Source organism: Podarcis muralis, chromosome 10 (assembly GCF_964188315.1).
Source record: "Podarcis muralis chromosome 10, rPodMur119.hap1.1, whole genome shotgun sequence".
NCBI classification, from domain to species: Eukaryota; Metazoa; Chordata; class Lepidosauria; order Squamata; family Lacertidae; genus Podarcis; species Podarcis muralis.
In genome coordinates, this window is record NC_135664.1 from 46,029,130 (window position 1) to 46,054,249 (window position 25,120).

Genomic DNA, 25,120 nt, shown 5'->3' on the forward strand with positions numbered 1-25,120 from the left:
ATAAGAAAGCTGTGTGCGGGGAAAACTTGGAGTTTTGTGTAGAAGGACTGTGAGTTCAGTTCTATACTGACACTCAGAACAAATTCCTGGGTTGTGGGCTCAGAAATGACAGCTCTCACACTAGTTTGCACAAATTAGATATTGCACAAATATCTAAATGGTATAACAGGACGCTTGTTGTTGATAGCTTTAGCAAAATGCTCAGAGTATATAATATACTGTACATATATTACGAATATCTATTACTATACTAATGCATCTATATCTATATCTATTACTAACTTACATTACTAACAGTGAACTCATTCTCTTGAGTGTGAATCCTTATGTAGACAAAATGGCATTATCCTCACACAAGGACCTAACATAAGGGCTGAGGAAACTGGGAGGTTTGCATAAACAGAAACAATATTTAGAAAAATAGAACCCTAAAAGCGGGCTGGGGCAGCCGCTCACTGACAGAAGGGTGGAGCACTACAGAATCAAAAGTGTTTTAAAGGTATGTTTTTTGGTCTCATTTATTATCTTTTAAACAAATAAAATGTTTAGTTTGAGGAACACTGAAAGACAATTATGTCATCTTAATCATTCTTTCTTTCCAGTGTAGCCCAGTGCTTTTTTCTGGGGGTATGCATGCCCCGTAAACATTCTGTGAATCTTTGTACTTTTGTCCATTTACTGTATTTATTTTTCATGATTTGAACTATAAAATGGTGTTTTTCTTGAGTCAAAATGAGAGAACCCCTAACCTCTTTTTTTTAGAAAAAAAGCAGTGGTGTAGCCTACACCTCAAGTTAAACTAAATTCAGCAGCTGATTCAGGCTGCATTCTCCACCTCCCCAAATTCCAATTTTTGGGAATATAGCCAGACATCCCTCCCCCATATAATTGGGGTGTTTTCTCTCATTTAAAGCGTTACACCTAGAATTGCAGCTGCCTATGGTTGCCTCTTAGCGCCTCCCTCCCCCTGTAAAAATAGCGAAATGCTTGCTTCTTGCCACAACACAGATAGAAAACAACCTAATGCTTGCTCGGTAGATCTCACTGTATGAGGACAAACTTGTTATCCAGCACCATTCTCGATAAAAGGCAGCCAAGAATCACGGTCACCACCTGATTTATTTCAATTATGGGACCCTGAGGCCTTCCAGATGTTGTAGACTTCAACTCCCATGGCTAATGATCAAGGATGATGGGTGACAGAGTCCAACATCAACTGAAGAATCAAAGGTTCCCAACTTCTGGCTGATTCAGACTCTCATTCCCAACAGCCTGTGTTTGAATTGCATAACAGGGCTTTGTACTTTTTGGATACTACTCTCTTTTGTAATCTGAGCAGCCGAATTCTCACTCTTTCTTGAATGAAAAGTACTGAGATAAATTTCTAACCTATGTATGCTCCTTAAAAATAATTACAATTTCTTATTTAAACTGTGTCTTGAGGGAACAGCATCAGCTTGCAATGGAATTAATGTGAAGGAAGGGGGAAGCAGGAGTAGTATCTTGCCAGCTTCCTTAAGTTTTCCAGAAAACTGCATGAGGTAGGGTAGTGCTTTTCAACCTTTTTGGTATGATCCACAGGTCCAAATTTACTTTGTATTTACTGACCCAGTGATTTATTGTCACATTAATTTTGGACCTTAGCTCTTTGGCAGCCATCACTTTTATGCATTTTAAGTGAAGCTTTGCCGACTTTATAACCATCCAAGCAAAAATTGTTCTTGATGCCCCCATTAATGTGGAATTGTTGAACTATTTATAGTACTTACAAATTCAATCAGGTTTTTTTTTTAATGAGAATGTAAGAACACCAGTCATGACTTCAGAATATTGCTTCATAAACCATACAAATGTATTCTATAAACATACCAAAGTGGTGTTAGATGAAACTATTAAAAATGTTCAGTTTGTCATCTTTTCATTCATGGTCAACTCTGTTTTGGCAAGTATTGGTGGGATCCCTAAAGCTTGCATTTTGCCAATGTGTACTCAATGTGGGACCTGAGATTTCATCTTCATAGCAGTCATTGCTTGAAAACCTCTGGCAAAGGTATGGGCTACCAAATGGCAGCAGCAAAGGTACTGTTTCATTAGCAAGCTCAGGATACTCGCTAGTGAGTAATTTGGTGATATAAAGTCAACATTCAGTTAATTTCAGTTCCAAAAAAATATTGTTGAGTGTCCTATCATATGACAATTCAAGAAGTTATTATCCTTTTTGCAGAGTGTCTGCAAACACCATAGAAGTTTAAAGCACATTTAAAGCATGTTCACAAAAAAGAATCCTGGTAACTGTAGTTTGTTAAGGTTGCTGGGAATTATAGCTCTGTGAGGGGAAAACTAGTTTCTATTATTCTTTGGGGTAGTGTGTGTGCTTTAAATGTATAGTATGAACACAGCTAAATACAACTTTGTGATATCAGTTGCAAATGTGTTTCACACACATTCACACTTCTGATTCTTCAGCAGACAATTTGTGGACAAATGTTGGCTAAGCAAACTCAAATACCTTTGGCTAAACTATTAGTTACCGTAACCCTGGTGGTAGGATCTGATGATGGTTCACCATAAGGTGCTCATACAAGTTGTTTTGAGTATTACAACTTGCCTCTGATGCGTAGATGCCACGTTCTCTGACCCACTGGTTGGGAGATACAAGTAGGGAGTGATTCAACATACTCTTTTTTGCAGTGATGGCAAGCAAGGTCGACTTTTTAGCTTGCTTAGCAATGCCTGTGATTCTGTTTTAGGGCCCATTTGGTCAGTGGATTTCTAAAATATGTAACGTGGGGTCTCAAAATGGTTTGCCTGTCACATCGACTGATGTGTCAAAATCTGGAAGACATTATTCCTAATTTTAGATACGTGGAGGATGGTTGTAATTATTTTGTGGTGCATATGGTCTAACTTTTTGTTTTCCCCCCTTCAAATATCTGAGGTTGAGCCACTGAGTTGAAAATAGGTTCCACTGCTAAGATGTGGTGGGCTTTCTCTTAAACTCCTATATTTTGTCTATAGAGCTAAAATAATTAGCTTTTTGGGTTTTAGAGGAGGAAAGGGACTTGAGGTTGTTTCCAGCTTCTACTCAAGACATTAAAATCAATGCACCTACATTAACAATATTAACCAATTTCAGTGAGTCTGCTCTGAATAGAACCAAGCTGAATGCAATCCTTGGTTTTGAGAAGTGTGTTTCCTGGCATGTAAGGTTTTGATTTTGGGCACTGAATGGGTGTGTTCCAATAAATGTGCCTTAATTTAATTATTCCATAATTAATTTCTAAATGAAAGATGCTGGAACTCACCTTTGTCTGAAAGCTGTTTGTGCCCTTCCACTCCCATCTAATGAGGGGTACGAAACAGTTCCTTTCACAGGAGGGAGGCTGAGGCACTCAATTCAAGTTTAAAGGGACATTTTCATTTGTTAATACTATTTCAGTTCCGATTTGGAAAAATGAAATGAAATTAAAAATGACAGGCCCTCCACTTTACTAGCTGCAACAGTGAGAATAGTACAATCCTAAATTTGTCAATTTAGAAGCCTCACCAAGTTCAGTTGCAGGTAAATAAATGTGTATGGGATTGCAGCTTAAATTATGCAAAATGCATGGATATAAATTACTGTAACCAAATGATATATTTCTGGCTACACATTACTTGCCTTGTTTTAATCCCCATTAGTTCCAAGGTAATCCACGAAGACTACAATCATATATATACTTCCCTGCCGGTCCCATTTAGTTTATGACTGAGAAGACATGCACAGTATTGCTCTGCCAAGCAGCATTAAAGTCCAAAACACAGCTGGTTCTTCAGCTAAGTGGTCTCATTGGCTATAATGCAAGTTTGCAATAAATGAATGCCTTTGAAACTTGATCCCATTAAGGTTATTCATAGTACCCTAAACACAGGTACAAGTTGTCTGTCTACACATGTACAAGTGTTTGCATTGATTCATGCCGCCCAGCTATTTACAGAGATTATATACTCATTGAAAGTAACATGTAATCACCCTGTTATGTTTAATGATCCCAATGCAATTAGGTTAACTTTCAAATAAGTGAGCATATAATACAAAGCTTGTAAAAAGTGAGTTTCACGGTTTTGTACTCAGTTATTCCTAAATCCAAATTAGGATATTTTTTCCCTAAGAGCCAGTAAGTGCTGTTTTTTTGTTTTTGTTTTGTTTATCCTATTCTCTCTCTTTTGTCTCCAAGTATCTCAATTGCATCATAGCTAAAGCAGGTCAGTCATAACTTTGTAGTCCTACAATCAACAGACCCAGAGAAAGAAAAAACCTGCCCTGTCTTTTGCTCTTTAGGAAGAATCAGAACTCAATTGGAGCATTCATTTTGTATGCAGGCAGTTTCAATCCCCAACATCTACTGATAGGGCTGGGAGAGGACCCCACCTGAAACTCATGCTACTTATGCTCACTATCGACAATACAGAACAAGATGGACCAATGATCTGACCCTGTTTAAGGCACCTTCCTAGGCTCCTGTGTTATTTCCTGCATGTCAAGCTTCTATTATCAGGAGGAATGAGTGCATTCTACATTTTTTTTTGTACCAACAATTAGAGGTAACATTTGAAGCAATGACCATGATTGTCTACTGTTGCCATCTTTGTACTGCCCTTGCTCATTCACCTTTTAAGAACCTGATACAAAGAATGCCTCTTGTTACATGTACACCCCCCCTCAATCACAAGAAAACTGCAACAAGTTAAAAAATGGCAGTTCTGCATGCCAAACACACCGATTCCCACGAGGTCCATGCGAGTATAGTTAAGGTTGAAGTAGTCCTTGAAAACCAGGTGGAGGTGGTACTCCTGCTCTGCAGCCCAGGTGTACAATAATGTTCATACACATGAGAATTTATGATATCCCTATTATGGATAGTATATTTTGCATTCTTGTACACAATGAGAATTCAAGATTAGGAGCTGTGGTTATTTTGCTCAAGGTAACTAGCAAAAGCATGAGAATTAAGGCAGGCTGGATGATTAGGGAAATGCCTGTTTCATATATTTTTAATATTTGAAATTATTGCTACAGAAACCACCTATAGTTCAATCTCCAATGTAGGTTTGCATTTTTTTTTTTTTAATGATGGCTTATCTGAGTGTTGCTGTCATGGCTGAGGCATTGCTGAATAATTTCAAGATTTCCAAGCTTGCAGCCTAGGTGAAAGGACCTTCTGGGCCTCCAGCTGTTGCCAAACTACAGCTCCCATCATCCCTGCCCATTGGCCATACTTGTGGGGGCTAATAGTTGAAGTAAATAGAAAAGAAGTGTCTTAGTATGGTCAAATGGCTTGTAGACCAAGAAGATGTCTATGGTGGAAGCATATGCATTTCTGAGGTAGGGAAGTTGTATTCCTGACATTATTGCAGAACAGAAGGAAAATGCACTTTATATTTCTGCATGGCAAGAAGAGCTGAAGTCAGTCAGAGGTGCATACTGAAGACAGGGAGTGGGCTTCTGGCTTTGCTTAGGTTTTCCCCAAGAAAGAACTTCACATTTAGTAATCACCTTCCTACTTCTTCACCCTTTTCTGCCTAAGAGATAGTAACCTCATTCTGCCTAACTACAGGACACAACATTTTAAATTCTGGGATAGTGTTTATCATTGCAGATTACAAATAAAACATGACAAGCTGCATGTTGTGAAAGCTAGACCCATCTGCATACCAGATAGATATGAGAATTTTCTGTTTTAATAAGATTTAGACCCAAAGTATCTCTTTAATGGCAGTACACCTCCACTGATTTGCAGAGCTGTAAGCTCTTATTTCCTGTAAAGGCACTGCAAGTTCGCTACAGAAGAATGCACTGAGTGTCAGATTAACTCACCCCCCCTTTTTTTTTAAAGAAAGGATGAGGCAAGTCAGTCTATAGAAACTTGATGTAATTTCTATCCTAAAATTAAGAGGGATCTTTTTCAATCCACTGAACTGTGGATCTGCTATATGGCTTTAGGGACACTGTTTCTCTGTCATTTTACTCTGCGCTTCAATTCTTATGCAGAAATCTACTCACTGTTTTTATAAAATCCTGGCTGGATTTCATTATAATTAATATTTTGTTTGCAAGCATCTGTTATAAATACTGTAAGTGAGTGTTAGTTCTAATTCATCAGTTTTGAATGAGCATTTGGCTCAAGAACTGGAAAGCAATTTCATTTTATACATGTATGTGTGTGAGCATGCTTGTGGGAAAAGGATTTAAGCTAATAAATTTAAAACCACCTAACAAGGAGACAAAGAATGATGCATAGAGTGACAGTACAAAAACGCAGTGATTATGAAAATTCATAGAAGATAAAAATAAAAGCTGTAGCTGGTGATGTGCCATCAACAATTGCAATTTAAAAATGGAATTTTGTATCTCCAAAATCTACTGAAGAACTACAATTTCAAATTTATCACACTGAGCGCATTGAAACTTTGCACCTTCACCCAGACAGGAAACACTCTAAATGCTCATAGGACTGTAGATGCAGAGTTCATCCTAAAACTAAAGCCTCTGGCAACGTTATTACCTACAACAATTTTCTATGAGCCACTTTTATTGTATTTTTGCAACACAAATAATTGTACATTATCCTGAGTTTTATCATCTGTGATAATATGTATTAAATTTTACTTCTTTCACTGTACTTTCCATCCAACCTGCATTGCCCTGTTTATCTACTGTTCTAAAATAGTGTTTGTCAGGGCTAAGGCTAGAGCCTGACTTTGAAACTAAACTAAGCCAATCCAGAAAGGGCTATAACAGGCGGAGAAACATTTAGAAGACCTTGTATGTAGTAGCTCAGATAAGCACCAAACTGACAGGAATTCTGTAGTACTTAATAATGCAAAACCTTCCTCAAACTCTCAGGACCATCCGCTTCAGCAGAAACAAAGATGCATCTACAGTAGTTAAATGTTAACTACACAAAGCACTGCATGTGTAGCTAACTATTTCTCCATCTAAGCTTGTGGGCATGACCAAAATCGGACCACCAAATTGCTGCCCCTGGATGGCACTCATTTATAGAGGGAGGCTCAGTCTTCACAGCACTCATCTAATTAAATTAGAACTGCTGGTGTCAGAGCAGACTGCCATGCTTATAATTTGCCTGCAATCACCACAAATTCCTCAGGTCGCCTTGCATGCCAACCCACTGAATTGTGGAATGGTGTCTTGAGACTTCTGTTCCGATAGTCAAACCCTGGGCAGTATTCTGGACTCTGGAGGTTCTTTTGAGGATCAAGTGCTGTCCAGGTCAAATATGCAGACAGCATCCCACCTAGATATGAAGAAAAGTTTCCATAGCACAAGTAGAAGCAAATATAGTGTCACAGCAAAATGGACATTGATCATCTTCATCTTCATTACAGCCCAAAATACGCATGTTTCAAAAACACACATAATGGTATGTTACTATACATAAAATTGATCGCCGTAGTTTTTTGTTCTGCAAAAGCATACCATCTTCTTTCCCCAGTTTAAAATAAGCACCAATTGAAGGGGAAAAGAAGAAGGGAAGCATAAAAAAATCAGTCTGTCTCACACAGTTTATTTAACAATAGGTAATAAGAAATCAATTAACAGTCTATACAGTGATCGAAAGTTCATATTTATAAGTAATCAACTTTAATTGCATGATTTACAACATTTGAGGGTTTTTTGCTTTCTATTTTCAAGTTTTACAGAAAATGGAAGAGGAGGAAATGGGAGGGGAGGGATAGAGAAAGCAAGCATAAAGAAGAAACCCCAGGGATTTACTCTCAGGTTAAAATTATACCCTTGGAATAGTTTCTTACCCTCTTTATTTTTTCCTTTGTTAGATGTAAAAATAACGAAAAAAATTCTTTCAAGAAAACAAAACCACAATATATATACTACATCCATTTGGCAGCTGCCCCGTGTATTTGCAAAAAGTTGTCTTCTCTCTACATGTACAAATTTTAATACTTGAAGTTTAAGCTCAGACTCTGGTATAGAAAATTCTTGGAGGACAAAAGTAGACTTCAGGAGGGAGACTGGGTTACTTAATAATTTTTACAGTTTTTAAAAGAATTGACATCTTTCCAACCAAAGAGGAAAAATTGGTATTTATCTTTAATATATATTTTTATATATTTATATATATGCACTGTATTTTAAAGCAACATTCACCCTTTTTGTCCTCCAGTTTTAGGAAATGTTCTGTTTTTTCTGTTTTTCTTTTTTTCTTTTTTGCAGTAGGCATGAGAAAAACCAGAATAGGGAAAAAAGTTAACCATCTGCCTCAGTAAATTATAACTATCAATATTACATATTTTCATTAATTTAAAAAAAAAATAAAACCTATTGGAGGCTAGAGAAGGAAGCCATTTGGTCAGCAGCCAAATAACTGTCCCCTCCCAAGCACCTCCCCAACGCACGCGAAGGGAAAACAAAAACAAGTAAAAGGACTGGTTATGACCCCAGCCATAACAAAAATATATTTTCTTTGTATTCTATTGTCCCTCAGGTTCATTTTGTTGGTTTCTCATTTTTAAAACCACAAACTACTGCTGCAGAGTTCAGATGTATTCCAGGGAAAAATGTTCTGCTAAGAAAGATTCAAAAAAAATTGTCTTCAGTACAAAAAGTCTTGAGAAAATAAGTTTTTTTTGCTCCCAAAATGCTACAGTGTGTCTTAGTGTATGTCTAGTGTACTCTGTGAAAGGTTTGAATTCAAGTCTGAATTATCTGAGCCGAGTCCCAGTTCTGTGGCACTTGCACCATGGAGGCCTGCCATGCCTGGATTGCTAGCAAGCTGAGAAAGCATTGCACTCTGGTCCGGGCTGGCAAAGTGCCCTTGATCCATGGGGTTAGCCTGGGCAGCTACCAGTCCTGGATGAGGGGAGCTGGTCTGCGGGGAGACGTGATGTGGAGAAGGTTGTGGCTGCATCCTAGGGGACGGACTGGAGTGGGGTGGCTGGGACTGGGGACGTGGTGAAGGGACAGGCTGTGGAGAACGCACTTGATTGGTGAGCGATGACGGAATCTGCTGGCCTTGTAAGTGTGGGGACTGGGCCTGGCTAGGGAGCATGTGCTGTTGGGGACTCATAGGATTGGGCTGAGCTGGTGATCCCATCTGCTGCTGAAGTAGCCTCTGCTGGAACACTTGCTGCAAACTGGATCCCGTCTCTGCACTCATCGCTTGTGGAAGCTGGCTCATTTGTCCCATATTCCCTTGTTGCATTTGCTGCATGTGATGCTGCATCCGCTGCTGTTGTTGCTGTTGCTGCTGCTGCTGCTGCTGCTGCTGAGAGTACCCAACTCCCTGGGGCTGCTGGAACTGATTATGGTTGGCCATGCCAGGCCCCAGCCCTGGTCCTGCTCCCTGACGCTGCTGCTGCTCCATCAGCTGCCGTCTCATTAGGATTTCCCGAAACTGGGGAGACATGGTTGCTGCAGGATTCATGTTCATTTGCTGTGCCTGAGGATTCATCCCGCCCATGGCCTGCTGGGGTGGTGGCTGCTGGGGTGGCGACTGCTGGGGCATGCTGGGCCTCTGGACGCCTGCTTGCATCGGATTCATATTTTGCATGCCTTGATTGGGATGCACACCTTGCTGTCCTGGCATGGCCTGCTGCTGCATCCCTGGTTGCCCTTGAGGCATTCCAGGCTGTCCCGGCATGCCCTGTGGATTCTGGTTCCCAACATACTTGGCAGCCCTCTGCTTGATGAAAGCAGCTAATAGTTGAGGGTTGGAGTGCAGGATGTTAAGCACCTGCTGCTGCTGCATGGGAGAGCTGGGGGACCTGAGAGTCCGCAGCAGGTTTTGTAAGGCTGCCTGGGGCACAGAGCTTTGCTTTGACGGAGCAGCACCAGGGACCTGACCCATTCCTGGCTGCTGCGGTGACATACTCATCTGCTGCCCAGCCTGGCCCATTGACATCATTGGTCTCTGCATTCCTGACTGCAGCTGCTGAGTTTGAGGCAAGCCTCCCTGGGCCCATGCGGGCTGCTGCTGAATTCCTGATGGTCCCATCCCTTGATCTATGTGGCCCCCGGGACCTCTGGCCATCTGAGGTTGAGTTACACTCATAGGCTGTATTTGATTCATCTGGGGCATCTGGTGTTGAATTGGCCTCTGGAAAATTGGATGGGCCATCTGCCGCTGGTGGTCAGCTACTCGCTGGATCTGCATGGCTATTTCCACGGCAGCTGCAGGGGGCCCCGGCATAGGTGGCTGAGTAGCCTGAGGAGTTGTTGGAGGAGTTACCTGGCCACCTGCCTTGCCTTGGGAGACAGCTCCAGGAGGCTGAGTTCTTGACATGCTATATGGAGGCATGTTATTGGGAGGTACGGGTTGTGGCTGCGAGGCATGCTGGGGTGGAGGCTGCGGCTGTGGGGTCTGAGGAGTTGGTGGCTGCTGGCCTGTCGGAGTTGTTGGTGTGGCTGGTGTTGGCGAGGGCAACCCTTGCTGCTGGCCTACTATGCCGGTCCTCTGCATGCTTGCCACCCTCCTCCGGAGCATCTGGGCCTGCTGCAGGCGGTGCTGAAGCTGCTGCTGACGAAGCTTGTGTTTGATGTTGAGGCAAAAGGGCACTGGGCACTTGTTCTCCTGGCAGTGCTTAGCATGGTAGCAGCAAAGAGCAATGAGCTGCTTGCAAATGGGGCACCCGCCATTGGTTTTGCGCTTGCAACCTTTGGTGTGCTGGACGACCCTCTTCATCTTCTGACAAGACGGCAATGAGCAGTTGGCATTGCGGCACTGGCAGGCATGGACCAAAGACTGGATGCAGCGCTGGATGCTCAGGCGACGTGAATCACCAGGACTCTGCGTAGTGGCTGTCTGTTGGTTGTTGCTTTCATCGTCAATACCAAGGCCCAGTTTCTCCATCTTGTGCTCATGGTTTTTAGAGTTATAGCAGGTGATACATAAGTCATAATCCTGAAAACAGAAATGATCAGTCAGATAACTGGCCTTATTCCCTGACAGAGGCACACATCTCTAAAAAATTAAATAGCCGATAAAAGATAGTCTTAATTAACAATGCAATCTCAAAATGCTAATGATGACCTGTCCAAGAAAAAATAATCATGAAACTTGGAAAGGCATAAACAAGCATTCACTGAAAACTATGCAATGACTATCAGCCAAAGTGGCTCAAGTGTCAGTTCTCAGGGGAAGAACAGCAAGACTGATATGGTGAGCAACAAAAGTGAAAGGTTGCTCCCATCTCAGACAGATGCAGACTTGAAAGAGGCCAGGAGTCACCAACCAGTGACTGGTAGCCCCATAAAAAGGTCCTAAGTTCTGAGTTTTCATATATTTATTTTTAAAAAGAAATCGCTAGACAGCCTAGAAAGTTAACGAGGAAAAAGTGCAGATATGTTGCTAAGCAATTTCTGTGAATAGTCAGCCTGACTTCTGTCACCTGACAATGTTTTTATTTTTTAGCCAATAAGTGAAGCCAGCTGTGATTAGTAAGTTAGGTAACAAGAACTACTTGGGTTCTGAAGAGCTGTTGTTTCCCCTCTCCCTCAGAGCACTCTTCATGCTTATTTTCTAGTAGTCCTTGGAATCTCTGTAATTTGCCATTTCTTTTTCCCTAGCAACCACAATGCATCTTTCCTATGGTGAATTCATCTGAGATCACGTAATCCCTAAAAGTTATTTTCTCAAATACTACTACACAATGAATATGGGTAGATGTTGAAGAATCCCAGTCTCCAAAAGGAAAATCTGAAATCTTTGCAAAGTGGCTTAAGTATGTCTTCTGCTTTGCAGGAGCTAAAGAACAAGCACCTACTAAGAATGGCAGAGTCAGAAGTTTGAGTCCCTTTCTGTTTAATGGGCTTTACTCCCAGGTAAGTTGGGAGGAAGGCAGCCTAGGCTTTGGTCTAGGGTTGAAAAATGGGGCGAGGGAGCACGGTTGTGTCTTTAATAGCTTTATGGTAGGCAGAAATTCATCAGGAAATACAATTATAAGAAACTTCACAATTACTGTACTTTCTCTAATCTTGTGTTATGACATGCCCCCATGGCTGCCATTTTGTCACTGGTACCCACAACACTCTCAAAATTTGAAATGTGTCCATTGTTCCAAAATGGCTGATGATCCCTGATGATCCCTGCCTCAGGCAAACAGGGACCCTAACAAAAAAGGGCCTTAAGGAGAATACATTTTCATCACTTTTTTTGGCTGTAATATCCTAAGAAAGCTCTTTACTCTGAAGCAGAGCCATGTTAAAATGGAAGCGTAAGCTATAAAGTATTTTGGTAGTCACAACATAAATATCAAGACACTGGAGTAGGGTAGCAAGGAATATTTACTTTTAAAATGTCCTAAAATAAAACCTAATATTGCAGTAGACAACACTAATGAAACCCTCCACTTCAGTTCCAAAAACCTCTTCATGATATAAACCTCTGAATATTTGTATAACAAATTATTTCACCAGTGGCGAGACATACCTCACAGACTGTGCAGTGCCACCTTGTTTCCACGTGGTGTTTGCACTCATTGCAGGTATAAACAAAACGATCCTGGCTCTGAGTATGAAGCTCTACCAGCATGCACATGGTTGACCACATTGCCCTTCGTAGTGAGGAAAACTCAAGGTGTTTGTCTCTAGCAAGGGTGAGGAAGGCATCACGCCCATCCATTAAGTCGCACGGAATGAGTGGGTCAGGTTCAATGATGGGAGGCAGGGAATTGGCTTGAGGACCAGCAATGAGACGGATCACAAAGAATACCTGAAAAAGAGAGTAGTGGATTTTAGGCTTTATTCCAAGAGGTTTGATTCATCACCCTTAACTATACAATGCCTTCTGTTCTCTGTCTTTCAGTCTCATTGTGGAGTCTGAAGTAGTCAACATGCTCCGAACATCAGGAACAAGCCACAACTGTTCTGTATTTTGTCAAGTTTATTGCAGGATGGCAGCAGCAGCAGCAGCAGCAGCAGCAGCAGCAGCAGCAGCAGCAGCAGCAGCAGCAGCGCAACTCTAGCCCCTCTGTACTTCCTTGGCCCAGTGTTGTAGAGAAAAGAGCTGGGCATTAGGCAACAAGTGCCATCAACCTTATTCTCAATGTCTCTGGGCCCCACCCTGCTGTACATTTCAGGGGCCAGGCCCAGCAGCATTGAGAGTAAGAAATTACGGGACAACTAGCTGTCAAACTTGGCCTACAAGGAGCTGGAGAGATAACAATTTGGCTCTCTGGGCTAGAACATTTCCCACCCCTGCCCTAAAAGAAATACCTGAAATAGTAAAACACCTAGTTATAATACTTTGTGTTATACAAAGCAAATTCAGATTATTTGGTTTATAATGCTCCAATTTGTATGTTTAACTTCATTTACCACAACAAAACCAACCCAAAATCACTTGGCCACAATGGTGCCTCAACAACGTCAGCCTGATTGCATTTCCCAATGTGATCAGAATTGAGCATTTTCTTCAGTATTTTTTTCCCAGGGGGTCCTCAAGGGTATGCAGTACCAGCACCTCTTTTGTTGTTGTTAAAAAGTGTGGCACTTACTGTAACAACTTCATGGTGAGTACTGGTGCCTATTTTTCTAGAAAAAAATAGCTTGTTTTCTTTCACAGTTTTTCCTTACTCTCACATGTGCTTGATAACATGCTCATTGGTTTACAGTATGCCTTAGAATTTGGCAAAAATGCTCAACTTTCCAATTTACAATACAGCCTTTAAAATATCTATATAGGTTTATTAGATATGAAAAGATTCTGTTTTTGTATATTATCTAAATACCCAGGAGAAATAAGATTTTAAAAAACCTTTTTAACACAAATAGAAACATGTATGCAACTACTTTCCACAATGCTCCACAGAGAATGTATGTGTGCAGCCTGCCGCTCATTTCAATACATTCCGTCAAAAGCCTCAGACCACTGGATTAAATTAACCAAGCGTCTAACTTGTGTGGCAAATGAAAAGAATATTATTATTTGGTCATAAAGTTCCCTCAGTCAACATGGAAGTAATAAACCCCCTACTTTTACAGTCCAAGGATATATTTCACTTGCACTTAGATGCTGCAGCCATTCAGACACTTTAAATATTGTTCTTACCTCCTTATGCTTTTCCATAGTGGCATACAGTTTCTGGGAAAGGTCGTTGGAGACATTAGGCATTCCAGGTTTCTTTTTATTACCACGACTCAAGCTGCTCTTATTTTTACTGGTCTTCTTATTATTTTTCTTTTTGGCATTTTTGCTATCTCCTTTGCTGACCTGCAATGTGAATGGAGAATTGAGTCTAATTTGAAAATGGCAAGACACATTTGGTTCCCAAGAGTAAACAAGCAACCACCAAGAAGTCATTACAACACATCAATTATCCATCAGTCCCAAAAGCAAAGGTGGCAACTTAAGCCAGGTAAGGCACATATTCATGTCTTGATCTTATTCACACAAGAGGCAAAAACTATGGCAGCTAGAATGTTCTTCAGGCAATTTTAAGAAGTAATTCCTGAATGAAAACAAAATGCTGGGGGTTGGTTCCTTATTCCTTTCCACCAACAAACCTATTAGAAATTAATAACTAATTCTAGAGGGGATTCCTGAATCCTGGGTCCAGTTTAATATGCCATTTGTAGATTTTAGGAAAGAAATTTGTTGGGAAAACATGACTTCCTTACATCAGTGCTCTCATTGCTAGTGTTCTCTTCTCTCTTTCGCTCCTCTTCCTCTTGCTCTAGCTCCTTAATGCTCTCTTCTAAAACATTAGGCCAGAAGTCCCCTTCAAAGTAAGGCAGCTCTTTTGCACTTGTCAGACGGTCTTCTGTTGCCTGCTTAAAAATATCCTGCAACACAAAAGGTTTCTCAGTACACATCACATTGATGACAGCAGCAAAAGCAAAAATTCTCATGCAGAATATAATAATAATAATATTTGTACCATGCCCATCTGACTGGGTTGCCCCAGCCATGCTGGGACACTTTAATTCTTCAAAGTTGTTTTTCTTCCAGGATTCTTTTAAAAATAGTGCTGGTGTTTACAGTGCAAGTTTTTTTCTACCCACCAAATCTGAAATGCTTCATAAGATCCAAATGTTTCTCGGACATTACCTTTTAAGTACTGTTAGCTAAGCAGTATTCTAAAATATATTTCGACATTTTTCTCAAAATAAATTCCTGTTCCAGTATATGTAAGGGGCAAGAACTAAAGGTGATATTTAAACTAATTCACAACCAACCTTGTAATCATGCACTATGCGCTCTGACACAGATTTATCCAGCATCTTTTTGTACCACTCTTGCAGTCGTTTGGGTTTGGGTATCTTTTGGTCAGGAGGATGGCAATGGAAAATATAATCATCACCTTCACTAGGTGGGCAGGCCCATATATGTCCCGTTGTATACCTAATAGGAATTAAAGGAAAAAGTCAATACCATTAGTTCTGTTATTCATTATAGTGTTTCACTGTGTTGCCCACTTCATTTATCCATCTTTTCAGGAGCAAAAGTTTCTTTTACAACATCCAAGCAGAGCCAAGGTCAGCCTAGAAATATTGCATCTAAGGAGCAATGTATAAATGATGCAGATGACCTCTCCATCCAAGTTAACTGGTCAGACCCAAAACTGCTTAGCTTCAGAAACAGAACTGATTCATATACCTTTAAACTATTCTAAGGGATTCAGAAGCCTGATGTGGTAGCCAATGGAAAGAGCTTATTGTCCAACTCAACCCACCCAATCTCTGTTTGAAAACAGTTACAGGCTATGCTCAATAATACTTGCAAAACTGGGAGAAATCTGAGTTTTTAATGGTTTTATTAATATTGTTTTATTGAATTTAGGCTCCTTTTCTTTGGGGATGGAAAAATAGGTCAGATTTAGAATGCTCACCATTCTTTCTCAACTATTTTGCCCTATATACCCTCCCCAACCAGATGCTGGGTAGTTCTTTGTCCCTTCCATTTATCTATAATTCCTTGTGCAACTGCTGCACAACAGCCTTGTAAGGCAGACCAGTTGCACCTGAACTGTCTGGTAATCACTGCCAGCACCACTCCCTTTCAACACTTATGACTCCCCCAGATGGGAGGGGATTCTGGGGCGCTCAAGGAAATGCTAGGTCCTGAAGTCAACTTGTTCAGAATCTACCACTTATGCTTCTTCCCTTTGAAGCAACTTGACCAATATTTCCTGCTGCTTTATCAATTTCTACTTTAGCTTTGGCTTGTGTGCCCATTTCTACCATTATGGTTACAATTTAATGGCAGAATGCACCCTTTCCTCAGTCTTCTACAGCTTATCTTCTCAACAACCAATATGTGGCGGTCAGCAGCTTATAAATCTGTGACAGTTTATTTTGGGTAGCCAACTTCTATCTGCTTCCTTTGATAGCAAAGAACATTTAAGTAGAGAAAAGGGTTACTTTACCCAGGCAAGAATTATGTAGCAACTATGATTTAAAAAAGCAGAGAGAAACAACAAAACCCCATTGATACAGATCTTAAACTGTCCCTTTGCTTAGATTTCAAAATTTGTATAATCAGACACCTTTTTCACAACAGAGATATTTGTGGGACCTCTTTTTATAAGCATATCACTAATTATTCTACATTTTCTTCAAATCCACCCCACTTCCTCTGGCTTATTTCACTTTGTCATTTACTTAGTTTTGTCTACAATTTGGTTAAATTAATGCAGGTTAATCTAGTTAAATGAGACCTCTCACATCATGCTGGTTTTATTCATTTTCAATCAATCCACCCTGGTTTCTTTTCTCTCCCCCCCCCCTCCAGACACATTATCTCCTGAAGCACCTCATGCGCCAAAATTTCTACTCAGTGCTGGTGACTATCACTACATAAAATGAGACAAAGGCTCTTCCCTCAGATATACAAACTTTAAAAAAGAGACATTAAAGAAAATAATTCAGGGAAAAGGTAGAGACGGAAAAGAAGTTTTACACCATAGGTGGGTTATTTGACAGCAATTACAAGAGAGAGACACATCACTGATCAATACAATAAAAGACAACAACATTTAAGACTATCTTTATTTTTGTAAGTCAGCATTGCAGGAATTGTTCTCCTTTAAAAACACTCAGATCAGACTGAAGCTGATCTTCTCTATATATGGACTTCTGCCCATACATTGAAGGTACTCAAAATGTACTGTACGGTTGCCACAAGCAACCTAACTGCATATTCTTCCTCATTAAGGTTAATTACTAATTGTGGGCACATCTATATCCACAATTTACTTCTGAAGATCTATCATTTTCAATCATTTGGGATAGTATGGAGTTTATTGCAGAAGAACAGAAAGCTTACCCCAACTTTTTAACGTATTCGAGGTATCCTATTAGGATTTCATGATATACAGCAGTCCTCAGGCATTTGGGGCGAAAGAAGTGAACACTGTCAAGGTAAGATATGTATACTCTCCTAGATAAAGAACAGAGAACATTCATAAATCCAGGCCATAACCAGAAACATTATTCAAATACCTCACCATTCCATTTTTCCCCATTACCAAGGAAAAATGTCTGTTGGTGTTTGAATTGAGGTACTTTCAACATTTGAGTAATTTGTCTTCCTTCACATTTTTGTTTTGTTTACATAGCTATCTCAATTACATTGCCATTTCCCTGCCCAAACTTTTTCTCTATTTGCCATGTGATATTCTATACTTTGGGTCACCAACATGGCACCTGTGGGCACCATGGTGTCCTCAGACACCCCCTTGCCATTCAGTTCTAATGTTTTTTTAAATGAGCTTTTGGGGGGCTTACTTGTCTTGTATTTGTTCTGGGGAAGGTTGCCTATTTTAGAGGGTATGTTAACTGCTTTTTTAATATAATATGTGTTATCAGAGATGTATAGGTGTTTTGTCTGTTGGGAGGGGGTATTATGAGCATCACTATTTTCTTCTTCTCTGAAACTAATATCTTGGGGTGTCCATGACAGTTTTAGATCTCCAAAGGTGGCCTTAAAACTCCAAAAGTTGGGGCCCCTTGTTTTATATTGTATTTTACAACACTCATCTCTGGAAGAAATTAATGTCAGAAAGGTTCAGTCACAAACCTTGGTTTGGTGCTACTAGAATGAACCTTCAAGAAGCTTTAGGCTTGCATGCTGTGATTTTATGTTAACTGGAAAACTAGGATTTGTCTTTGGCCAGAAAACGGGATAAAACTTTTGTTTCCAACACTGGCTCGCAGATGAAGTACTAACCATAGTTTGACAGTTCAGACAAATGACTAACTCTGACTTGCCTCAGACCAGAGAGGGAACTGTCCTGTGCAATGGAGGGCAAAAAGTGCACATGCAAGTCAAAAGCTCCTTGAAGGTTTGTACTTATAGTATCAAGTCACAGTTGATATTTAAACCAGTCCTGCAAACTTGTTGGGCTAGATCTCTCTCTGGCATGCAAGCCTCAAACGTTGGATGTTCTCAAGTGTTTTGTAAGGCAAGTCTATTACAGTAACAAACATATATAGTCTCATTAACAATGCAGCATAATAAATAGAAATAATGTCAGGAGAAAAATATGTGGTACTGGTTTACATGGTGCCACTTCTAAGAAGTATTAACATCTCTCAAATACCAAGTACTTAGCTTGCATTAAGACTTTAGGCATTACTTGACCTCTATAAATAGGTCACTCATAGGCTACTTTCCCCCATTCAAGAGATATGGGCACATTATGTGGCTAGCACAATGGTCTGAGGATACATCTCCCAACAATTATTGCAATAGTTTAACAATCCATCCACAAGTAGAAGACCAATATGAGCAGAGGAGCTTATTCATTTAATTCTGTAGAAAATACTGAATTTAAGGGTCAAACCTTATTATTATTATTATTATTATTATTACATATAAAAGATAAACAAGCTTCAACAATTATGCTTGCCATGGGGAGTGCCATGGGGAGTCTTCTGCCCAACTCTGATGCTCCAAAGATGGGTGGAGATTGTCCCCTGGAAGCATTCTGATGATCCCTGCCCTCTCCCCAGTTCTAAGGTTAGGAAGAAGGTGTGGGTTGGTTAGCATCTTCATTGCTCAAAGCCCCCACTTTGAACATACGGGCTCAAAACCAACACCAATCTGCTTAAGGGGCTTCTTCAGCGTCTGCTCAATGGTGACACTCCCTCTCTCCCATAGAAGGGGGGCAGTCTTTGGCCATTACTTTGAGCTCCTTTGTTGAGCACTGGTGAAGCCAGAATGGTCCTGGCCTGCCTTTCCCACGGGACTTCTTTTGCTGCTGAGTGGAGGCGATTGCCTCCATCAAGCCACGAGGGGATGGGACAGGGTGGGAAGAGCGAACCTGGCAACCACAATTATTTATTTATTTAAAGATAAAAACATTCCAGTTGCTTCTATGAAGTAAACACATTGGGGGGGGGGGGAATCAACCATCAGAAAGGAAAGCCAGAGATGGAGCAGGAGTAGAGGGTAACTGTAGACATGTACAACGAATCTTGCAGTTTGCTTTGGGGCAAATAATTTAACCTCTCTTAAACCTTCAAAATGGCATATCTGGCAACAATCCAAACATAACTACCATCAAAATAATAAAACTTCATCAGTGTACTTCTTTACCTCTGATTGGGTTGAGGGCAATCTGATCCATACTCCTGAACATGCATACCAAAAAAGCACAAATCGACACCATCAATCTCCTCAAAAGCAAAGAGGGCTTTTGTTCGATAAGGGAACTGTTCTGCCATCTCTCCACTATCTACAAACCTGCAAAATGTAAAGACATAATTTAAAGGCATTCTTTGAAGACAAGCACAACAGAACGAAGGTAACAGAAATTCTAGTCATGTGGTACAGTTTCAAAAATGCAGATATTGTACCCAAATAAAAAACTGTAACTACTGCTATTTATTTTATAATGGATTTGTTTTAACTGCCTTGTTCTGTTGTAGTTTAACCTTAATGATGAAAACAGCTTTAAATGTCTTGATAGCATAACCGCGTCAAATTAATAAACTACACAAAACCTAAATGAGCACACCCGTAACTATGGAGAGAATTAGAGCCAGCTCCGATTAGAATTTAACAATAAGAGATGCCTGTTCAGTCTCCTTAACGTGATTAATTTACTACCCTTCATTTCCTAGTCTTTCCCAACATCTCCCACATACCTTTTCTCCTAACCCTTACAATTCATTGTATGAAATCTAAGTAACAAGATATGCAACCAACAGTGAATGTCCTAATTGTTATAATCATTCATACTATAATACCAGCATTAAAAACACTTCACATTATGACATTCCATGGGGAGTGTGGGGAAGCGAGGAAATATCTTAACATTAGAAGAGATCTGATCACCTTAGCCTGCAAATGAAAACTTAGCAGTTCAGGGTATCTACAGCCTACTGAAATATTATGTTTTATTCCTTAAATTTTATTTTTTAGCTATAAATTATGAAAAGCCAATACTCTATTTAATCCCTATGATCAACATTTTTTAATTAATTCACCTTACTTTAAAAAAAACTGTTATAATGGGAAAGTCATAGAAATAACAGTTTGAAACTCATAAATGTGAGATACGATTGATGGCAAAGATATTGCCAAGTGCTCTTTGATTACGAAAATGATATATTATGCATTGCTTTAACACACATAGTAACTGTGCAACTAGAGGATTCATAAGGAAACATAACTCAAAGACTTGAGGAAAAACATACCTTGCTTTCATCCCTGGCTTTACCTCTACAGTTTTCTCTGAAGTATGAACCACCCTAACTATGACTTCGCCTGACTCAGGGTGATTCTGTCTTCTCAGGAACTCATTCACTCTGTTCTCTAAGAATGTACCAAGTCTTGTGGCTGGTAACCCTGTATAAAACAAAGAACTCTCAGCATACTATTACAGTAAACATCAACCAAAATCGCCTAATATAAATAGGTATAGCTTTACCTTGAGACCCACTGATTAAAATTTGCATGCTTTTGCCCTTGATGTTAATCTAAAACTTCTGCCTATTAATCTACCAACTGAATGATGTAGACTTGCCTGGACACCGATCAACTAACCTGCTAACAGTTTTCAATAAAGCTAGTAATTAATATCTACATAATGTTCTCCCCAAGAAAAGAGGGTAGCATCAGGTATATATATCGCCTGATGCTACCCTCATATAAATGAAGAAAATGGAATTCATCTAGAAACATGATTCCAGTACTTTTTGACCATATGCTTGTCATGATGTCCCTAGCAGGGCACTAGAGCTCTTTTAAGATCTATCTCCAGCATCTTAAACTGTCCACCATACTAGCAAGATTGTTCCTGAATGGACTACTTAGGAAAAAGTTATCTGTGTATAGCTCACTAAAAACACTGCATGCAGCAGCATAGAAAAAAGGCAAACAGTATTGGGAATGATTAGGAAAGAAACTGGAAATCAAATAGCATGCACAATACAACATCCCCACCCCCACCCCAATTCTCAAGCAATGATCCCAATAAATCCAGGAAGCTTTAATTATGGGGGGAAAGCAAACAGATGTTGAGACTTTAAGTATCAGGCTCATATAGTGGCTTGGTTTCCATTTTAGGATAGTGGGGAAAACTCCAAGTGTTTGGCTGCAAGTTAATGTCTTCCATATTTCAAGGATGTGCAGAGATCTGGGCCTCCTAATTGCACCTTGTCAGCGCAAGTTACCAGGCGGTTTCTGATAGTCAAGGACTTCTATACTTGCCTAATTTCTTATTATAAAAATGACCAAAGATTCAAAATTCCACCTTAAAGGCGGAGTAATGTTAGGATCATGTTCCTGATAGAGGAATATTGTCAGTACCCAAATGGAACTGATCTGGTCAATAGACTACCTCAAGTTAATTTCTGTGGCTCAGTGAAAAAAACAGCATGTAATAACAACAGTTCTCAACGTATCACTTAGCTATAGGATCTTCTGAAATTAGTAAGATTTATTTCCTTAATCGGTAAGTGAGCATCAAGTGGATGCTCTGACCCCTGAAATGCATCTTGTTGGGTCCATGAGACCTTCTCAGGTTCTGTGTCCAGCCTCTGGAACTCCCTGCCAAGGGAAACTCTTCTTTTTATGAAGGCTCTAGGACTTTAGAGGTTTAATTTTGCTAAAACGTTATGTGGGCAATTGGGACTGATATTTTAACTTGCTATTTTATTTTTGTTGTACTTGAAATTCTCTCTTGTATTGATTTTTAATGTTGTTGTTAGCCATCTTGAAGGAAAGACTGGATTAAAATGCTTGAAATAAAGCAACCAAAGGGTTGAGGAAGACAAGGAATATCTTCACTTACTTCGAGCACAAAATTTATTTTCTCTCCGGGTTCGCCCAGTTTTCTTTAGGCAACCATCACAAACAAAGCTGAAATAGAAACGGGGGAAAAAAGAAATTCAAAATATATTCTTAACAAAAAGGTGAATAATCTCCACAAAAATATTCCTTTGATATTTTCTAACATCCTGATACCCAGTACTTATTTCAACCATTATTTCTTTTTTTAAAAAAGGATAGCATACTGGATTTGATCAATGTTTTAGTATGTATCAACAATAAATTAGGAAATCACTAAAAGGTCTTATTGCCAAAAATATGTTTTATCAATTAACTTCCCTTTTCAGGTTTAAGATGAGCACTAATTTTAAGCTGATCCGGTGATTAATGTACACTATACTACCACTTCAGCCGTTTTCCTACAGCACTTTCTTCAAAGGAGAGCATAAATCCCAACTAGGACAATATACTGGATGGACAGAATGGAGGATGCTGCGGAGAATGTTGGCCTGCCTTCTGAAATACTGCATCATGGACCATATAAATGATGCTCTCTGTGCATTCTGTGATCTGTGGCAGCAGTAGTAAGGTTATTGGAACTAGAAAATCAAGCTTCCTGGGATCTGAGTTGTAGAAAGTCCCTCTAAAGGCAGCATTGATATTACATAGGAGAATGTTAACAAATGTCTATTAAGAGGGCAAGTTTATCAACTGACTTGAAAATAGCAACTTAATGGCAAGCGTTTTAGAAAAACAATTTTAAGCTGGCATGGTTGCTGTTTTAAATTAGACCACCAGCACTCTTTCCAGATAGAACTGTAGTCATTTTGTCATTTTTTTAATTGTACACAAAAAGCACATCATCAACAAATTACCATCTTTGTAAGAAAAAAGGAAAGAAAAAGCAGGAAGCAACCCACCCAGATGGCCAGATTGTCTCATTGTGAAGCACACAAATCTGATGCATTTTTCTTCCACATTCTATACATTCAACAAACCTGGAAGAGAGAATCAAAGTATAAGCAACACAGGAAGTTGTTGAAGATAACTGATTTAGAAAAAATGTGTTGGAACTGAAGATTATGTAGCCCAAGTACAAAATATTCAGAACTGTACAATTTCAAACCTGTTGATCTGCTGTACATGTATCTTTTCTCAGCAACAGTCTAGTGTACTATGCCCAAATGCAAACCACTACTCCCCATATGGTCTACATTGATTTTAGTTATGCATTATATAGCTTTTCTTTTCTTACATTCCACTACTAAAAGAATTCACAGCAACTAAGATTCCTGTGCATCTAAGTCTGAAGGCAGAACTAGGTACATGACAAAGCACAGTTAAATGTTTACAAAGAGGATTGGGAGGCTTTTGAAAAAGTGAAGTCAATTTTTTATACTTCAAAACAAATATATTCAATATAAATTTGTAATATTGACTAAAGTAATCAAAGGCTTTTCTACCCCAAACTCAGATTATGTGGCTATACTTAGGCAGGCAAATATTTGCTTTCTTAAGGTACAACACATCATCAATATTGCAGGTGATAAACTAAGAGAATAATGCTAAAGCCTTCCACTTACCCCTCCCACCCCCCTGCAAAAATAAATAAATGAATAAATGGTGAAAAAAACTTTCATTTTTAAAATGACAAGTGATTTGAGCTGCTCAAGCATGACTTACTGTTCAGGGTCCAGTGTATCATTTTTCCTTTTAGAAAACTGGTCTTTATTTATTGTGCTGAGGAGAAAAATTGATAATCACAGTTGTAACAAAAATAAGTAGCTGCTCATAATAATAATAAATCTTCCTAGCACCTACAGGAAACCCTGCTACACAGCCCAATAGAACTCCATATGCATTCTGCTTCTTAAGAATTAAACATTTTGAGAGGAAGGAAAACTACAGGTGAATTCAAATATCTAGGGCAATGTAGTGGCTACTTAAAAGCTTGTAAGACACCAGAGTTGCCATTCATAATCTGTGACCACACACTTAAGCACTCCTCCCCCTCTGCAAATGCTTAAAAATCCAGAAAGTCTTAGGGCTTAGCAGTGTCATCAGAAGCTACAGATAATTTCTTCCTCACTAGGTACAGGAACCATGCAGTCACCATGCAGCTTCTAACCATCCAAAGTCAACCCTCCATCACAGATTCGGGAGCAGACAAGCACAAAGAGGCTACTAGGAAGTACAGAACGTACTATTTAAACACATTCTACAGTTTGACGTATCATGAAACCCCATTTTATAAAACACATCATCTTTAAAGACTGACATTTATTAATATACAACATGACTAGCTTTTGGGTTAGTGAGACCTCCTTATCTTCTCTCAACTGTAATACTTGCTTTTACTATGATAGCCTGGACATAGTTTTCTACCCTCTGGAAATTTCAGAGTTTGACTACTGTTATATGTTGTATATGGGGTTGCCTTTAAAATTGGTTCAGAAACTTCATCTGGTTCCAAGCACAACCGATAAACTGTTAAGCAGGACACACTAGTTTCAGAACCTCTGCAGTATTAATAGTTCTACAAAGTTACCCAATATTTCCAAGTTCAATGCAAATTTCATTTTTATACCTTTAAAGCCCTGAACAGCTTGACACTAGAGTACTTAAGAAGGACCATCTTTTCTTATATGCACCAGCCCACCTTCCAACACCCTTTCCCAGGTGCCCTCAACTCTTTTAGTGAGAGCATCTATTCAGTGATGGTGCTTTGTATTTGAATAGTCTCTCTAGACATAAATATGGCAGTTACTTCTACCTTGATTCAGCTCAATTTCCTTTTTACCAAGGCTTTTAATTGAATTGCTGCTGCAATCTGATCTATTATTTTAGTGAATGTCATATTCCCCCCCCCTTGCTGCTTACTT

At 39.6% G+C, this 25,120-nt stretch overlaps 1 protein-coding gene across 4 annotated transcripts in view; it reads right to left on the minus strand.

The window, feature by feature from the left end:
* Positions 1-7,551: 7,551 nt before the first annotated feature.
* EP300 (EP300 lysine acetyltransferase) overlaps positions 7,552-25,120 on the minus strand; it is a 76,425-nt gene continuing 58,856 nt past the window's right edge. For all 4 annotated transcript variants that reach the window (XM_077934933.1, XM_077934932.1, XM_028746526.2 and 1 more), the window contains 11 exons: positions 23,922-23,978; positions 23,159-23,236; positions 22,261-22,328; positions 20,663-20,813; positions 19,560-19,706; positions 17,286-17,399; positions 15,197-15,362; positions 14,639-14,803; positions 14,070-14,231; positions 12,450-12,731; positions 7,552-10,922 (listed from right to left, as the gene is read on the minus strand). In XM_077934933.1, coding sequence (XP_077791059.1) covers positions 8,676-10,922; positions 12,450-12,731; positions 14,070-14,231; positions 14,639-14,803; positions 15,197-15,362; positions 17,286-17,399; positions 19,560-19,706; positions 20,663-20,813; positions 22,261-22,328; positions 23,159-23,236; positions 23,922-23,978 — 3,637 coding nt within the window. In that variant the 3' untranslated portion in view covers positions 7,552-8,675. The remainder of the gene's footprint in view (positions 10,923-12,449; positions 12,732-14,069; positions 14,232-14,638; positions 14,804-15,196; positions 15,363-17,285; positions 17,400-19,559; positions 19,707-20,662; positions 20,814-22,260; positions 22,329-23,158; positions 23,237-23,921; positions 23,979-25,120) is intronic.